The sequence below is a fragment of the Balaenoptera ricei genome, chromosome 15, assembly GCF_028023285.1.
Source record: "Balaenoptera ricei isolate mBalRic1 chromosome 15, mBalRic1.hap2, whole genome shotgun sequence".
Lineage (NCBI taxonomy): Eukaryota > Metazoa > Chordata > Mammalia > Artiodactyla > Balaenopteridae > Balaenoptera > Balaenoptera ricei.
The window spans coordinates 73,451,774-73,469,055 of record NC_082653.1 but is presented as its reverse complement, the minus strand read 5'-3'; the positions used below and the strand labels follow the sequence as shown (position 1 = coordinate 73,469,055).

The window sequence follows — 17,282 nt, the reverse complement described above, 5'->3', positions numbered from 1 at the left end:
TAGCAACTTTGAAGCGAGGGCACGGGGGCGGGCCTTGCAGCTTATTACGCACGCGCATTCCCTTCTCACTGATTGGCGAGCGCCGTACGCTTTCTCCCTTGCTCCAAGAACCCCCTTAGCAACGGTCACTGTTGAGACGGAGGAAGACGCCCCCAGCGGATTGGCTGCACCGGGCCTCTCTGCAGCGTAGATTGGCTGAAGCGTCGATAGAGGGCCAGACCTTGGCAGCCGCTGCCGGAGAACCGGCTGTCCCAGAACCGAGGCAGGACAGAACCTGTGGTGCCCCGCGGCACAGAGGAGCGACAAGATGATCCGCCGGAAGTCCAGCCAATTCCAGGGACTGAAAATGCAGTCGGAGCTTGAACAGCACTACGAACTGCGGAGAGAACCCAAGAAAGACCTCAGATCATTGGATGAATCGGCCACGCGGATGGGAACAGGTGTGCATACCGAGTCGGGGACCGCGGCTTCGGTGAATGCGGATGAAGATCCTGCAGCCAACTTGTTCCCGGTGAGGACTGGACAGAGTGGTCCACTCATGAATGTTTATAAAAGGGTTCCCCAGCAGGGCGCCACCCGTCGTTATGCTTTCTAACGTTCAAGACGTTTCCCGGGCTGCCTTGGTGAAGAGACAGGGGTGTGTGACTCCCCCTGTTAATATGTTCATGAATAGTACTTAGGGGTCGCTGAAGCCTAGCCCGCCAGCATTGCTCGTAGCTTAGTCTTTAAGATGAGAAGGCAAGTTAGCGCGTTCTTAGGCCCGCTAGAGATTCGCAACGGCTCAAGAACTAGGGGCCATGAACAACACAGCTCTGCCTTTCCCAATCCGCTTTCTCTCTGCAGCCGCCACTGCCCCAGCCCCGGATCTGCATATGGTGAGTGTGAAGAGCTTTGGGGGAAAGTTACCCTTCACACTTGTATTATTCCTTTAGGGCTTCCCCACAATCCTGTCAACAGCGACGGTATCCTCAGTTTACAGATGAGGAGACTGAGGCCCAGAGATGCAATTACCCGAGATGACTAAGTCAGGTCTCCTGCTGCCCCAGTCCAAAGAGAGTGTGAGAAGAGGGGAGCCAAAGACTGAGAATGTAAATGTAGTATCAACGCCTCTATGGAGCATTGTACAAATGGGGACACTGAGGTTCACAGAGGGAGACTTGACCAGTTATACAGTAAGGGAGTGGCAGAGACCAGAACTCAAGTTTCCTAACCCTACGCTTTAGAAATGAAGAGGATCATAAGAATTCATTTTGGCCATACCCTCTGTTTACAGATGGAGAAAGTGAGGCCCAGAGAGGGAAGTGACCTGCCTAAGGTTACACAGCAATTTAGTGGAAGGGCCAAACCTCTAACTCAGGTCTCTTGGTTCCCAGTCCAATGCTCTAGCCATCATAGCCCTGTCATGAGATTAATGCATAATGGCCACCAACACCTTTTCCCCTCTTTTCCTATGACAGGAAGTACCTGGACATCCATTCCATGCACAGGCTGGAGAAGACAGCCAACGTTGAGGAGATGAGGGAGTATGCAGGGGGAGCAGGGAGGGGAATAAGAGCTAGCTCTTGGGGAAGGCTTGGGGGTGGGTGGGCTGGGAAGGCATGAGGAATGCCTGGTTCCAAAGCCTGCTGTACACTAGTGTGGGGCGGTGAAGGGAGGCTCCGGTTGTCACTCATTCCTTCCTCTCTCCCTTCCAAGGGTGCTGGCCGAGCTGTTGGGGCTAGGCTCTCCTGCGCAGAGCCTTCGGGACGCCATCACCCTGGACCTCTTCTCCCATGCACTCATCTTCTGCCGCCAACAAGGCTTCTCCCTGGAGCAGACATCAACGGCTTGTGCCCTGCTCCAAGATCTTCACAAGGCCTGTATTGGTAAGAGGAGGCCCCCGAAGGCTTTGAGTCCAGGGGAGAGGAGAAGGCTGGCACAAATGACCAGGGGAAGTAAAAGCAGGATTAGCACCTGAAATCTTTGTTCCGTCATCACTAGCAGCAGAATCACACCCAAGTTATTTCACCTTTGAAATCCTCTATTTCCTTATCTATAATAAGGCTACAGCACTAACATTAGGAAACTGTTCTGAGAAATATTATATATAATATATGTAGATATATGCACAGTGCTCAATAAAACAGCTCTTGCTTTACTCCTGGAACTAAGTTTCTACAGAATGTTTAACGAGGGCTAAACTATGTATTTCTTGGTTTACTGTCCGTCACTTCCACTAGAATATACGCTTCTTAAGGGCAGGAACTTGTCTGGTTCGGTGCCCAGAACAGTGCATAGTGGGTACTCAATATTTGTTGCCTATATCTTTCTACTTCTAAAGCTCATGCTCAATAAGTAGCTGTTGAGTGACTAAAATGAATGATTATCAGGGAGGGTACTCACTGTCACATCTTGCCTTCCCTCCCAGCAACCCCCTTGGGCAACGTGGAGGAATGTTACCGCTACTTCACCAGTGTTCTTTTTTGCCATGGAATCAGGGTCAGTTTCACTCTCCCCCCAGATAAGGTCTAGCCCAGCCTCCCACCCTGTCTTACACACATGACCCTCATCTTCCTCTGAAGGCCACAGTGGGCTCTTCCTGCTCCTGGATTGCTGGGCACTTGGAGAAAAGGTGAGGGCTTCAGGAGGTGGTCAGTCCTCTAACTCCCAATCATCCCAACAGCGGCCCCCTTTCAGTATCAACCTCTTTAAGGAGGAACAGCTGCTGGCCCTGGCAGATTATGTGGTCAACACCTACTTCCGCCACTTCAAGCTCTACAAATACGTCTTCACACCCCAGGTACTGGGCCATGGACTACAAGAGGCCACCCCTCATCTCCCCCCTTTCCCTCAGTGCAGACGTCTTCCTCCCTCTTCCCAGGTGCGGCTGGATCTATCTTTGACTTACGTGGGGCTACAGGCACCCAAGCTCTGGCCAAAGGATGAGACGGGTAAGGGAGAATGCCGGGGCGAGGGCTGAACTGCGCTGGGGCTGGGGCTGAAGCCTCCTCCTGCCTTCTGGCTTGCAGAGAAAGAAGAGGGCGAAGAGGTGGAGGAGCAGGCAGTCACCCCAGAGGAGGAGGAACCGGAAACAGTGGTCCAGCCAGAGCCAGAGCCAAGTGAGGACCTGGAGGGGTTAGGGTTCCCTGTGACTTTGGGCAAGTGTGAAATGAAGGGTTTAGACCATATCAGGACTTCAGACTTTTTGTTTTAGTCATGGTGTCCTTTCTCCAAATGATTCCTTATGCAGAAGTCCAAGATGGCAAACAGATAAAAGCACAGCTGCTGGGGGTGAGGCAGGAATCCCAGAAAAGGATTATAAAACCAATGACAATAGGGCTTCCCTGGTGGCGCAGTGGTTAAGAATCCACCTGCCGGGCTTCCCTGGTGGCGCAGTGGTTGAGAGTCTGCCTGCCAATGCAGGGGACACGGGTTCGAGCCCTGGTCTGGGAGGATCCCACATGCCACGGAGCAACTAGGCCCGTGAGCCACGATTGCTGAGCCTGTGCGTCTGGAGCCTGTGCTCCGCAACGGGAGAGGCCGCGATAGTGAGAGGCCCACGCACCGTGATGAAGAGTGGCCCCCACTTGCCACAGCTGGAGGAAGCCCTCGTACAGAGGCGAGGACCCAACACAGCCATAAATAAATAAATTAAAAAAAAAAAAAAAAAAAAAGAATCCACCTGCCAATGCAAGGGACACGGGTTCAAGCCCTGGTCCGGGAAGATCCCACATGCAGTGGAGCAACTAAGCCTGTGCGCCACAACTACTGAGCCTGCGCTCTAGAGCCTGTGAGCCACAACTACTGAAACCCGCGTGCCTAGAGCCTGTGCTCCACAACAAGAGAAGCCACCACAATGAGAAGCCTGCACACCACAAGGAAGAGTGGCCCCCGCTCGCCACAACTAGAGAAAGCCCACGCACGGCAACAGAGACCCAACACAGCCAAAAATAAATAAATAAATAAATAAAAATTAGAAAAAAAGCCAACCCAATGACAATAGCCAGCACACATTTGACAACACTATGTGCCAGGCAGGCCCCATTTTAAGCATATATATATATACTTTTTTTTTTTTTGCCTGTGCCATGTGGCTTGCAGGATCTTAGCTCCCCGACCAGGAATCGAACCCATGCCCCCTGCAGTGGAATTGTGGAGTTGTAACCACTGGACCGCCAGGGAATTCCCACATTTTACATATATTAACCCATTTAATCCTCTCTCAATCCTAGTTGCTAGGTGCTATCACTATCTGCATTTTACACAGAGGAAACTGAGGCATGGATAGGTTAAGTCACCTGCCTAAGGTCACAAGGCTACTAAGTAGCAATCCAGAAAATGCAGCAGCATAGCTACTCTGCCCATCTTTCTCTCACAGAAGGGCTGGCTGACATTTCCTGAATTGAAGCAACACTGCCACTAGTGTAGCTCCCAGGGGCACCCTGGAAGGTTGTGTTTGCCTGGCTAGGGGCAGTCCCTCAGCCCCAGACGGCATCTCTTCTGACCCATCCCTTCTTCCCTGCCCCTGCAGGCCAGGTCTCCGTCCTCCGGGCCTACATCAAGACCCAGATGAACAAGGAACTGGAGCAGCTCCAACAACTGGTGGAGGAACGGCTCAAGGCCAGTGAGGAAAGGCTCGGCAGCAAGCTGACCGCACTCGAGCGGCCCCTCCAGCTACCTCCAGGCAAAGGCAAGAACAAGACCAAGTGACCCCCAGCGTCTTCCCCAATAAAGGCCTGGACCAAAGTGGCCCTACCCCGCCCCCCTCCTGAGCACCTTTCTGGGCTTCCCTGCCGAAGCCAGACACCAGACACAGGACGCTGGCTCTCCCTGGCGTGTAGCAGGTTTTATTGCATACGTGGCACAGGCAGCATGGATAAGGCCAGGCATGGCACTCTGGGTGGCTCTCTTCCACCTCAGCTCTGATCTCAAAGCCCTGGCCAGTGGGGGTAGGTGTACAGGGCTGGTCTCTATGATAGTTTGATCAGTGGCGGGCCTGGCCAGGCATGGGGGGGGCCTGAGGCCAGAGCCCAGAGGAGCTGGAATGATAAAAATCCTCCTCCTGGAGAGTTCTGCTTCCTGGGATTCCTCAGGGCTGAAGTACTAGCCCAGCACCAGCATGGCCTCGTCTTCAGTGATAGTAGCTGAGTCCCCCTCCTCTTCAGGGCCCATCATGGGAAAAGGCCCTGGGGGCCGGTGCTGGAAGAGGGCTGCCCGGTTCTGCTGCTCACCCTTCTTCACCCAGTGTCCATAGAGCCGGAAGGCACAGCTGTCAATGAGGCGCCGCACTGGCCGCAGCGCATAAGGGTCCCTCAACAGTGCACTCTTGGTCAGTGGCCGTACACGGTGGGTGCTTAAGGCCACCCGTCCAGCAGCCAGCACTGTCCACACTGCCACCTGGGAAAGGGGGCAGTGTGAGCTCCACTGGCACATCCACCACAAGAAGAATCATGGGACAGAGGAGCAGGCCCAGACCCTGACACTCTCAGGCTTACCCGGAACCGCTGGCGGGGGGTGAGGTTCCAGGGTTGGCTGCCTTCACAGCGCTCAAAGAATGGGTGCTGTAGGGCTTGCTCAGCTGTCAGGCGCTCCTCAGGATCCACCTGCAGCAGCCTCGAGATCTACGGGAAATGCCAGAGCATGAGGGGCAGCTCTTGGGCCTCCCTCCTTGCCCTCTCATGGCCCCAGCTCACCAGGTCTTTCACAGTGTCAGAACGGTCATCCCACTCAGGTGAACTAAACTGGTACTGGCCCTCCATGATCATGCGTAACATCAGGATCTGGCGTCGGTGCCAGAATGGTGGTGAGCCAGCCAGGAGTGTGAACAAGATCACCCCACAGGCCCAGCTGAGAAAGAGACCACAGGCAGGGAGGACTAGGTGAGCGAATGTGTTGAAGGACACTACACGAAGGAGGAGGGAAGGGGGAGACCAGAAACTCACAGATCGACCTCCTTGCCGTAGCCTGGGTGGGTTTCATCCATGGAGCACTTAAGGATCTCTGGTGCTAGATACCCTGGAGTCCCACACAACTCTGGGGAGAGAGGCCTGAGATTGATGGGATGTCACAGCCCCCTCAAGGACCCTTAACACCAGACCTCTGCTGGAGCCTCAACACCACCAGGGCCCCAAGTGTTCCCATTCTGCTCCTGCCTGCCTTCTGCCAAGTCTCGATATTAGACCCTAGCCCTGCTGAACAATTCAAGGACCCACCAAGGCTCCTGGTGGCCTTCCTGGGAAAACCTGATTTTTAGATTGACTTCAAGGTGCTATCCAACTGTACCACTTGCCTCCCCCAACCCTCCAGCCAACCCACTCCTTACACAACTTTTTATCACGTTTTTACATATATACACACATAGAAAACAAAACTTAAATCTTTTCTGCATTCCTTTCTGCCCAAATCTATTCCTCCTCCTATAATCTCTACTGCGGTTATTGGAACCACCACTCAACCAAGGGGAATGAGTAGGAATATGGGATTTCTTAAGGCACATTCTGGGTAAATTGTTTGTTTAAAACCCTTCCCTGGCTTCCCATCATGGCCTCAGGATAAAGTCTAGATTCCTACAGCACAGAGCCCTCCATGACTTGATCTAATCCTGTATTTTTAGTTTCTTCTGGCACCAATTCTTCCATCCCAGCAATTTCCAAACTGTGATCCATGGCACACTTCCAAGAGATCTTAACAGGCCTGAATTGAGAAATTGAATTTCTCTTGGGAAATTCATTCCAACTCAAACTATTTACTGAACGCCTACCATGTGCCAAGCACCACACTAGACACAGTGGCGAATTTGATGTGCCCTTACCAAGCTCACCACCTACCAGAAAGCAAACAAATAACAGAGTAAGACAGGTATCATGAAGTGGGGGAGATATAAGAGCAAAAAGCAAGGGCTCTAACCTGACATAGAGCTTTAAAGTAAAAGTTGAATTATCCAAGCCAAGGGAGAGGCTGGAGTGGGCAGGGGCAGAAATGATTCAGAATAGGGAAGTGTATGTGGCAGCCCAAAGGTACACAAAGCACAGCATCTGGAAGATGTGTAAGTCCACAGATTAAGACCATGAACTCTGGAGTCACACTGCCCACGTTCAAATCACACCTACGTGACCTTGGGCAACTCACCTCACCTCATTAAGCCCACTTATAAAATAGAGACACAAATACTATTTCAGAGCTGTTGAGAGGATCTAGAGAAATAAGCCATGTAGACTCAGCGTGGTGCCTTACTCACAATAAGTGCCCAGTGAATGTTAGCTATTATTAAGTCCAATGCAGAGCCACTGAAGGAGAGGAAGTAGTATATTAAAGGCTCTGAGGAGTCTCACAGTTGAACTTTGTTTAGTTTTCCACTTGCACTAGAAACGGCTGTCACAACAAATGTGTGGGCACCAGGTGACAAGGGCTGTCGCGCCACACCAGGCTCCTCATAGCACCTAAGCAGCACACTGTGGACCTGCCTCCGCCAGACCCCAAAGGCACAGCTGAGCCCTGCTATCCCTCACTCCCTCTTTTTCCTCCTGCGACAAGCCCAGCCTCCCCAGGCTGAGGTCCAAGCCCCTTCCTCTGTGGGTCCCTACAGCTGAATCAGGTACTCCTTCCTGGCATGGCCCCTTGCCTGCTGTGTGCCATGATCTGCTCACTTGTCTGCCTCCAGGTCAGGAAGCCCACATTGATTTGCACACAAGGCTCTGCACCCAGTGGGGACCTGGCAAGCGCTCAATGACCTTCCTTTCCTTGGTACTTGGGACCCAGTTCTCAGACCCAGCCAACCAGCCCCAGGCCTGAGCCTCTTTCCCTCCCAAGCCTCTCAGGGTACCAGGTCCCCTCACCTCGAAGCTTCTCGTCAGGTTCCAAGTGGCAGGAGAACCCAAAATCTGAAAGTCGGATCTGCATATTGTCATCTAGGAGAATATTCTCAGGCTTCAGGTCTCGGTGTACAATGTTGTTGGCGTGGAGAAAGCTCACTGCTTCCAGCAGAGACCTCATGATGGACCTGAGGGAGGCACAGTCTCCTTTGCTTCTCCCTGCCCCGCCCCACCCCTGCTCATCCCAGGGGCTGCAGGCTCAGCCATTACCTGGTTTCCTTTTCTGAGAGGGCCACCTTCTCTGTGAGATAGTCAAACAGCTCTCCCTTCCGCATCCTAAGGGATAGGAGGGGTTGGGAGATAGGTGCACCTCACAGTGGCAGCTGAGAAAAGAAGCCAGTGCTCACAGAAAATACCATGGAAAGGGCCAGTAAAGAGATCCCTCTGTAGACAAATGAAAGGGTCTCGAGACAGAGCACTCCAAGAGCGAACCGGATGTCAGGGGCACTTTGGCCCAATGCGGTGGCCGTCGAAATATCTGCACTGTGCCACAAGGGGGCTATTTTAGCAAGAATAAGTGCCTTGTGATAATAATCATTTACAGGAAGTCTGTGTTATCTGAGAATACACTCAAAAAACGCCTTTTGAAGTGAATCTATTTAGACCACGGACCAAAATTTTACAGTTAATAGTAGCAAGAAAGTTGAATGGGACTTTATTTTGAATTTTGCTTATTTTATCTTGTCTTTAAAAACTGAGGCTATAATTGCAACTCTGCGTCAATCCTTGAAATAAAGAACACATCAGGTTCCACAAAGTTGCATGGTGGTGTAACAGATACTTCCCACTTCCCCACAACTCTTGCAGAGGGTCATTTCTGTCTGAAGACTTTGTAAATTTCTTCCAAGGGCCTCTCTTAAACATCTGGTATCCAAACCATTCTCTTTTGAAGTACCTTTGCAACTGGTTTGCATTATAGCACTGTATAATATCTGACATTCAGCTTTAGACCGACCAGAAAAAGAATTGATGGGCAGAGAGAGACTCCAGTGGAGGGTGTTGAACACCGGGCGACTGGTGAGGGAGAGTCAGTTTATAAGTGGTCAGCTCACGGATGAACACTCTCCTCCTAAAACAGGGTCTCATGAAGACCCTTTGTACTTAGCTGGTCACTATGACTCCTGAAGAACTTGCCTCAATCTGGGCACCTAGGGAGAAGGGCCAGAGCCCTGAGCTGGCAGGCAGGCCTGAGCGGGAGCAGAGGAAGGTGTGAGCAGGGTGGTCTTCAGCCCACTGTGCTGTAAGGCTGGGTCCATGCATGGAGGTGAGGAGGAGGCTTCTCGATTGGGGCCGGGAGATACTCACAGGTCAAACACCAGGAACATGAAGCTAGAAGACTCGTAGGAATCGATGAGAGTGACTGGGGAAAGAGGCAGAAAGGCAGAGAGACAGAGATGGAAAGGAGCAGATGCATATTAAAGGGCCTTTTCCACCCTGAGGCAGCAGTGGGCTGTTACTGGGAAGGAAGGAGAACCAAAGGAGGCAGTAGGGACCCAAAGGCTGGCCACACTTTGAGGTGCAGCGGAGCCAGGAGTAAGGGAGCAGAGGCGTGGAGGCAGTGCTGGGGGAAGTGGGCTGTGGGCAGGGCTAACAGGAGCAGGGAATGCAGCCTCACTGATGTGGGGGTGGCCGGCGACCTGGCGAAGGATGTGTGTCTCTCGCCGCGTGGCTTCTCGCACCTCCTCCAGCTGCTCAGGACTCAGCCGCTCAGCTGTCACCTCCATGATCTTCACCGCAAACTCACGGCCAGTAACTCGATGAACGCAACGGCGGACTACAGAGCTCACTCCTCTGCCAGAGTCAGACAACACACAAGTCAGGGCCTCCTACTCTCTCATTTCCACGCAGAGTAGAGCCTCGGCAGCCTCACACCCACTACGCCAGACTCTGGAAACCCATTTAGACAACAGGGCGAACTCCCAAGGAGCTCACCCTGGCCTGCAGGAGCTTCACAGTAGCCTCAGCAAGCAACCTGGGCACCCAGCAAGGTGCTACACAAAGCTCATAGGGCAGGCAGGCAGGGGTCCTGGGTTCCAGTCTCTGCCACTCCCTCCATGGGTGAGCCTAGGCACTGGGCCCCAGAACCTGCCCCTTGCCCTAGAACCCCACAAGGAGAAAGTGGGAAGGCTCCCTCCAGATTTTACCCACTTCCACGGTTACCCCCATCTAAATCCCAAAGTTCCCCTACAATACCTCAAGTGAAGGAGGCTCCAAATAAATATTGGGCCACTGACCAGAAGACCAAAGTTGAGAAGTAGGAGATCTGGGTTTAGGCCCCAAATCTGTCACTAATTAACCTCCAAGTGACCCACTGACATAATAAGGTCTCTGGGCTTCCACTTCACCTGCTCTGAAATGTAGCCAACAATATCTTGAAGGGATGCTGAAAGGCGTTAATGAGGTAGAGACAGGAAAGCCCATTTGGCTTTGTAAAGACAAAGTCCTAGGGAATTCCATGCGGTCCAGTGGTTAGGACTCCACGCTTCCACTGCAGAGGGCTCGGGTTCGATCCCTGGTTGGGGAACTAAGATCACACAAGCCGCATGGCACGGCCGAAAAAAAGAAAAAAAGACAAAGTCCTAGACAAGGATCTCCTTGCTTGGGCTCTGTCACCAACTCTGTGTGACCCTACAAGTATTTCAGGCTAAGGTGCAAATCTCTCCAGGATCTGACCTCATACCACATTTCGCATGCTGCTTCCCTGGCTGCCCTTCACACAACCTCACTGCTGTGCTCCCAGGGCCTCCTTGCCTTTATGTAACTCCTTTTGCTTGAAATGCCTGTCACCCACATCTCTGGTTCAATCAGTGGATGCAAACTATTGACCCTCCAGGCAAACACAGCCCACAGATATATTACACTCTGGTCAGTGCATTGTTATTTACAAGTCTGAATTCACATACCTTAGTTGGAACAAGAACGCTCCAGCTGCCACAATGCTCACCACTTCCTACTCTTTTACTCTTGGTCACTTCACAGTTTTCATTTTCTGCCCAACTACTAAGGGCACCTGAGTTTGAGGTCCCTGGTCTAATTATTACTCATCTTTTAATGAACCTCTGAGAATTTGTGGAAAGCTGGAGACCTCTGCCACATATATCCAACATTTTTATTATTTCGGGGCGGGGGGGTGGTCAAAGATCCTTTGAAGTCATAGAGCAAAGAATCCCTGCTTTAAGGCCCAAAATGAATGCTGCGTCTACCAGTTCTTTGTTTATTCTCCAGGAGGGAGGGGCCACTCCCTTCGCTGGTATCCTATAGCATTATACCTGTAGGAGCATTCCCCTTTTTTTTTTCTTAATTTATTTACTTTATTTATTCTTTTTTTTTTTTTTGGCTGCATTGGGTCTTCGTTGTTACACGCGGGCTTTCTCTAGTTGAGGCGAGCGGGGGCTACTCTTCATTGCGGTGCGCGGGCTTCTCACTGCAGTGGCTTCTCTTGTTGCGGAGCATGGGCTCTAGGCAGGCAGGCTTCAGTAGTTGTGGCTCGTGGGCTCTAGAGAGCAGGCTCAGTAGTTGTGGCGCATGGGCTTAGTTGCTCCTTGGCACGTGGGATCTTCCCGGACCAGGGCTCGAACCCATGTGCCCTGCATTGGCAGGCGGATTCTCAACCACTGTGCCACCAGGGAAGCCCCTACCTGTAGGAGCATTCCCTTTTAATTAAGCCTTCCTACTATGTGTCATGACTATCTACCTGGGAAACCTGGGTCTTCAAAGTCCAAACTCTTCCTACTGATGCACCCCAGTACCTTGTTCTCTGCCCACCCCTTAAATGTTAAGACTTCCCCAGGATCCCATCCTTGGCCCTGTTCTCAGGCTATATACACTCTCAGTAATCTTATCCACCTCCATGACTTCAACATTCATGCCCAGATTGTCTACCCCAACCCCCCAGCCATTTTTTTTTTTTTTTTTTTTTGGCGGCACCACACAGCTTGCGGGATCTCAGTTCCTCAACCAGGGATTGAACTCGGGCCATGGCAGTGAAAGCCCAGAAACCTAACCACTAGGCCACCAGGGAACTCCCCCAGATGTCAGGCCAACACATCTCACTGAATGAATTGCTTCCCAAGGATCCTAGAGACCTCTCACTGTCATCATGACCACTGAACACTTCATCTTCCCGACACTAGCTCCTCAATTCCTGATCTCAATTAATAGCAATGCCATTCAATCCGACTCCCAAACTAGAAACCCTGGTGCCATTCTTGGCTTCGCCCTCTCCTCCACAATCTACCACATCCAACCAGTCCAGCCCATCTTGTATTATCTCTCAAATCTGTTTCCTAATACTCCATCCCCACCACCACAGTGGTCTCCTAACTGATCTCCCTGCTGCTAATCTCAACCACTGCCACCTATCTGCCACACTGCTTTGAGAACTAGCTTCTTAAAACAGCCCCAATCGTGTCATTCCCTGCTTAAAAACTTCCCTGTTTAAATTCTTTACTAAGTTCTGTGTCCCCTCCTTCCTCAGCAGTACCCCTAAAGCAACTGTCCTCTTTTTAAATGATACCTAATACTTTCAACCTTACAGTTACCTGTGGAATGCATTCAAAATTCTTGTTTTCTTTCCATACTGCCTCCCTATTACTTACAAGATAAAAATCAAATCCGAATTCCTTCATCTGTCACTCAAGGCCTTCACCAACTTCTTAGTCTCTTTTCAGCCTCATCCCTGGCTATAACCCTGCTCTTCAACCTTTGTTTCAGTGACTTATAACTTATCACCAATTTCCAGCTCTTTTAAAGCTTCAGGTCTGAAATTGGTACTCTGGAAAAAGTAATTTAGTTAGAGCGTGCAGGTAATTTACTGTGCAGGAAAAACAAGAGGGAAAAGGTAGAAGAGAGAGACGAGGGATGATGCTACCACAGTAATCTTGGAATGAAATGATAAGGACCCTACTCTCTGATCTGCCTTCTTCAAAACTGGTCTTTCTGTGCCCTTGGCAGTGGAACCACTGTTTTTACCTAAGGGCTCTTCCTAGCCTCAGTGCATCTTCCCTCACCTGGTCCTGAAACCTTGCAGCATCTCAGGACTTGGATCTCAGCTCTCTTCTTTTCCCAATATTCTCTCTTCCCTGTGACCTCCATCCAGACCCAGGGGCTTTTTTTTTTTTCAATTTTGGTCACACCACGCGCAGCATGTGGGATCTTAGTCCCTGACCAGGGATCAAACCCATGCCCCCTTCAGTGGAAGCACAGAGTCCTAACCATTAGACCGCAGGGAATTCCCCCCAGGGGCTTTAAATACCAACTATGTGCAAATGCTTCCTGCTACGCTGTCTCAAGCCTTGATTTCTCTCCAGAATTCCTGATTCCAACAACCTTTTTGACATCTCCATGTGCTATCTAAAAGGAGTCTGAACAAATCTAATGGTCACACCCCCATTGGATTTCCTGGCCTCAGCAGCATGTGTCACAGCAGACCACGCCAACCTTCCAGAAACATACTCTTCCTTTTTTTTTTAAAGTTGGTGGTTTTTTAAATTAATTAATTAATTAATTTATTTATTTTTGGCTGCGTTGGGTCTTCGTTGCTGCGCGCGGGCTTTCTCTAGTTGCAGCGAGCGGGGGCGCTACTCTTCGTTGCGGTGTGCGGGCTTCTCACTGTCGTGGCTTCTCTTGTTGTGGAGCACGGGCTCTAGGCGCGCAGGCTTCAGTAGTTGTGGCACGTGGGCTCACTAGTTGTGGCTCACGGGCTCTAGAATGCAGGCTCAGTAGTTGTGGCGCACGGGCTTCGTTGCTCTGTGGCATATGGGATCTTCCTGGACCAGGGATCGAACCCACGTCCCCTGCACTGGCAGGTAGATTCTTAACCACTGAGCCACCAAGGAAGTTCCAAACATACTCTTGTGTTTTTCTTTTTAACTCACAGATGGCATCTCTATAGTTTCCCTTGCTGGCTCCTCCTTCTCTAACTCCTTAATGGTGACATGCCCCACGGTCTGAGCCTAGGCCTCTTTCACTACTCTACATTTCTCTTGCCAACTACTATCTATATGCTGATGCTTCCCAAGTTAACAGCTCTAGCCCAGCGCTCTTGCTTGAGTTCCAGACTCACACGCCCACTGGACAGCTCCAGTTGGTGGAACTCTTGACTTGCTCACACCTCCCTCCAGACTGATCTTCCCCAGTCTTCTTCATTTCAGTAAATGGTACTCAAGCACTCAAATCCAAACCTTAGAATTTATTCTTGTTTTCTTCCCTTTCCCTTGTGGTCCATATCCAATCCTTCAGGAAATTGTATCAACTCTCCCTTCAAGCCATCACCTAAATTATCCACTTCTCTCCATCTCTACCACTACCACTCTAGTCTAAACCATCACCATCTCTAGCCTGAATGAATCAGTAGCTTCCTAGCTGGTCTCTATGCTTCCATTCTTGCCCCTCTCCTATGCACTCTCCACATAAGAGCCAGATGATCTTTTTTAAATGTAATAACACATCTGTATTGAGCACTCACCATGTGCCAGGATGTGTCCTGAGAGTATCATATTAACTCTTTCCTTCCTCACAGCAACCTACAAGGTAGGCTCTTTTCCTAATTCTCCCATTTACAATGGAGAAACTTTGAGGCATAGAAAGATTAGGTTCCTAGGCCCCAAATCACAGAAATGTAAATCAGATCACATTACTACCCTACTGGAAACCACCAGTATCACCAGAATAAACTTTACATTCCTTATCCTAGGGAATTCCCTGGCGGTCCAGTGGTTAAGACTTTGCCTTCCAATGCAGGGGGGTGCGGGTTCGATCCCTGGGGAGCTAGGATCCCACGTGCCTTGCGGCCAAACAACCAAAACATAAAACAGAAGCAATATTGTAACAATCAATAAAGACTTTAAAGATGGTCCGCATCAAAAAAAATCTTAAAAAAAAATTCCTGGGGCTTCCCTGGTGGTGCAGTGGTTGAGAATCTGCCTGCCGATGCAGGAGACACGGGTTCGAGCCCTGGTCTGGGAAGATCCCACATGCCGCGGAGCAACTAGGCCCGTGAGCCACAACTACTGAGCCTGCGCGTCTGGAGCCTGTGCTCCACAACAAGAGAGGCCACGATAGTGAGAGGCCCGCGCACCGGGATGAAGAGTGGCCCCCGCTTGCCGCAACTGGAGAAAGCCCTCGCACAGGAACGAAGACCCAACACAGCCAAAAATAAATAAATAAATAAATAAAAATAAAAAATATGAATATCTGCTTAAAAAAAAAAAATTCCTGGAACTTCCCTGGTGGTGCAGTGGTTAAGAATCCGCCTGCCAATGCAGGGGACACGGGTTCGAGCCCTGGTCCGGGAAGACCCCACATGCCGTGGAGCAACTGAGCCCGTGCACCACAACTACTGAGCCTGCGCTCTAGAGCCCACGAGCCACAACTACTGAAGCCCACGCGCCTACAGCCCGTGCTCCGCAACAAAGGAAGCCACCGTGATGAGAAGCCCGTGCACCGCAACGAAGAGTAGCCCCCACTCGCCGCAACTAGAGAAAAGCCCGAGGCAGCAACGAAGACCCAACACAGCCAAAAATAAATAATAAATAAATAAATAAATTTATTTCTAAAAAAATTCTTTATCCTGGCCCAAGGCTCTACATAATCCAACCTCTATGTACCTCCCCAACTTAATTTCCTCCACCTTTTCCCACTCTTACAACATTCTAGTCACTACGATCTTCTATCTATTGCTTGAAGAGGCCCTTTCCTATCTTGAGCCTTTGCACACGGCAGTTCCCTCTGCTCGGAATATATCCTGCCTCAGCTCATGACCTGTTCATTCTCATCGTCCAAGTCTCAGCTCCATTAATTACTCTTGTTCCATAACCCTATTTATTTTCTCCCTAGCACTTACACTGAACTTTAACTTGTTTTCGTGTTTACTGTCTCTCTCTACCACTAGAACATAAACTCCAGGAGAAAAGAAACCTTGTAAGATGTTAAGGTGTGGGTCTTACATCTCCAGTGCCTAGCACAGTGCACCCAGCACATTGTACATGCTTAGGAAACCTTGATGAATAAATGTATCGGCCACTGCCTCTACAGGTGACGGCTTCCTTCTATTTGGTGTGTGCTGAACTCCTACTCATCCTTCAAGACCCAAATATCACCACTTCTGGGAAGCTGTGGTTTTCTGAGACCCAGCAGCACTTTTTACACAGCCTGATACTTTTTATACGTTCATGTGTCTCCTTCAGTCACATCACTTGGAGTACCTCCAGGGCATAAACATCTCTTCTACCCTCCCCATATTTACCTTTGTGTCTGGCACCCAGCAGGTGCTTGAATTATGTTTGTTGAACACATAAATGAATGAATTCGTGAAAAAATGGGGGCTGACCCAGAATAAGAGTCTAGCCACCAAATGTTCCTCCACTCACCACTGACCCTTCCCATTTAGAACTCTTCACCCCTCAGAGGGAACTGTGTACCCTAGCTAGGACCTGACCTCTCTGGACCTCTGTTTCCCTGCCGTGGGCTCACCTGCCAATGACGTCCTTAGGGTCGTACTTCTGGTAAAACTCCTTGGCCGCAGCCCAGTCAGGCAGCTCATCCTCCGGCCCCACGTCCAGCGTCATTTTGAAGTAGGTGGGGGCCTGTGTGGAGGAAACGGAGGGCAGTGAAGGCAGGGAGGCCCACAGGCTCTGAGAGGACGAACATCGCGGCTCGCGGAGGCGCAGCCCTTGCGGCTGGGGAGCCAGGATCCTGTGGGATGGGGACGGGGTGGGGGAAGGACAGGGACTAGGGAGACCCCACGAAAGGGCCTTAGGGGTCGGGACGGGATGGCAAGGCAGGGAGGGGGGCGGGGGAGAGGAAGGGAAAAGGTGCGGAGGAAGAGGGGAAGGGGTACTCGGACTGGTGGCTGTTGCTGCGCAGGCGCACTTGGGCGGGCGCTGGGAGGGGGCGCGGGGTCTCGCGCGGGCTCACCCGGGGGGGCGGGGAGAGAAGTCAGAGTCGACGCGAGGCCGCCCTGTTGCCGGGTTCGCCTCTAGTCCCTTACCTTAGCCACAGGCAGTGCCGGCGACGACCTCAGGTCCCGCCCCCATCCTGTCCGCCAATGGCCAGCGCCACCCGAAGACTGAGGTTCAAACACCCTTCCGATTGGAAACTGGTAGTCCAATAAGAAGCCGACAGTCCCGAGGCTGGCGCGGGAGTTGGAGCTCGGAGTTACCTGAGGTTGCGACGCTAGGGCGGGGCTTCAGATACGGCCAATCAGGGCATGGCATCTGCTGGGGCCAGCAGGGGGCGGAGCTTATTGACCAGTGGGGCTGGAGGCCTGGAACGGGACCCGGAAGTTAGAGTTACCGGTAAGTGTGACCTCCGGGTAGCCGGTACGCGGGGCTTGCTGCGCCTCCGACTCCCGGACTTGGGCATGGTCCCCTCAGTCTCTCAGAATCTCTATCTGAATTCGGCTTTTAAAAATATTAGCAGCCTAGTCCAAAG

At 51.3% G+C, this 17,282-nt stretch overlaps 2 protein-coding genes across 7 annotated transcripts; one reads left to right on the top strand and one right to left on the bottom strand.

Moving 5' to 3' along the window:
* The first annotated feature begins 120 nt into the window (after window positions 1–120).
* On the top strand, window positions 121–4,734 carry CFAP119 (cilia and flagella associated protein 119). Of its 4 annotated transcripts, XM_059897458.1 has the most exons (9): window positions 121–511; window positions 844–875; window positions 1,458–1,523; window positions 1,696–1,865; window positions 2,408–2,478; window positions 2,663–2,779; window positions 2,861–2,930; window positions 3,009–3,098; window positions 4,511–4,734. In XM_059897458.1, exons 1-9 carry the CDS (start codon window positions 308–310, stop codon window positions 4,687–4,689), a joined length of 999 nt encoding a protein of 332 aa, XP_059753441.1. In that variant the 5' UTR covers window positions 121–307; the 3' UTR covers window positions 4,690–4,734. The 4 variants fall into 4 exon arrangements, with proteins under 4 accessions (XP_059753441.1, XP_059753442.1, XP_059753440.1 ...); XM_059897459.1 differs by lacking the exon at window positions 2,663–2,779; XM_059897457.1 differs by having other exon boundaries at window positions 2,663–2,930.
* A 70-nt stretch (window positions 4,735–4,804) lies between these two features.
* Window positions 4,805–16,917, bottom strand: PHKG2 (phosphorylase kinase catalytic subunit gamma 2). Of its 3 annotated transcripts, none has more exons than XM_059897454.1 (10): window positions 16,840–16,917; window positions 16,323–16,435; window positions 9,466–9,641; window positions 9,156–9,210; window positions 8,061–8,126; window positions 7,815–7,978; window positions 5,922–6,012; window positions 5,673–5,826; window positions 5,475–5,600; window positions 4,805–5,376 (listed from the first exon to the last, which is right to left on the bottom strand). In XM_059897454.1, the coding sequence occupies exons 2-10, from the start codon at window positions 16,415–16,417 to the stop codon at window positions 5,083–5,085; spliced, it is 1,221 nt and encodes a 406-aa protein (XP_059753437.1). In that variant the 5' UTR covers window positions 16,418–16,435; window positions 16,840–16,917; the 3' UTR covers window positions 4,805–5,082. The 3 variants fall into 3 exon arrangements, with proteins under 3 accessions (XP_059753437.1, XP_059753436.1, XP_059753438.1); XM_059897453.1 differs by lacking the exon at window positions 16,840–16,917 and adding an exon at window positions 16,767–16,836; XM_059897455.1 differs by lacking the exons at window positions 8,061–8,126; window positions 16,840–16,917 and adding an exon at window positions 16,767–16,836.
* Window positions 16,918–17,282: the final 365 nt, after the last annotated feature.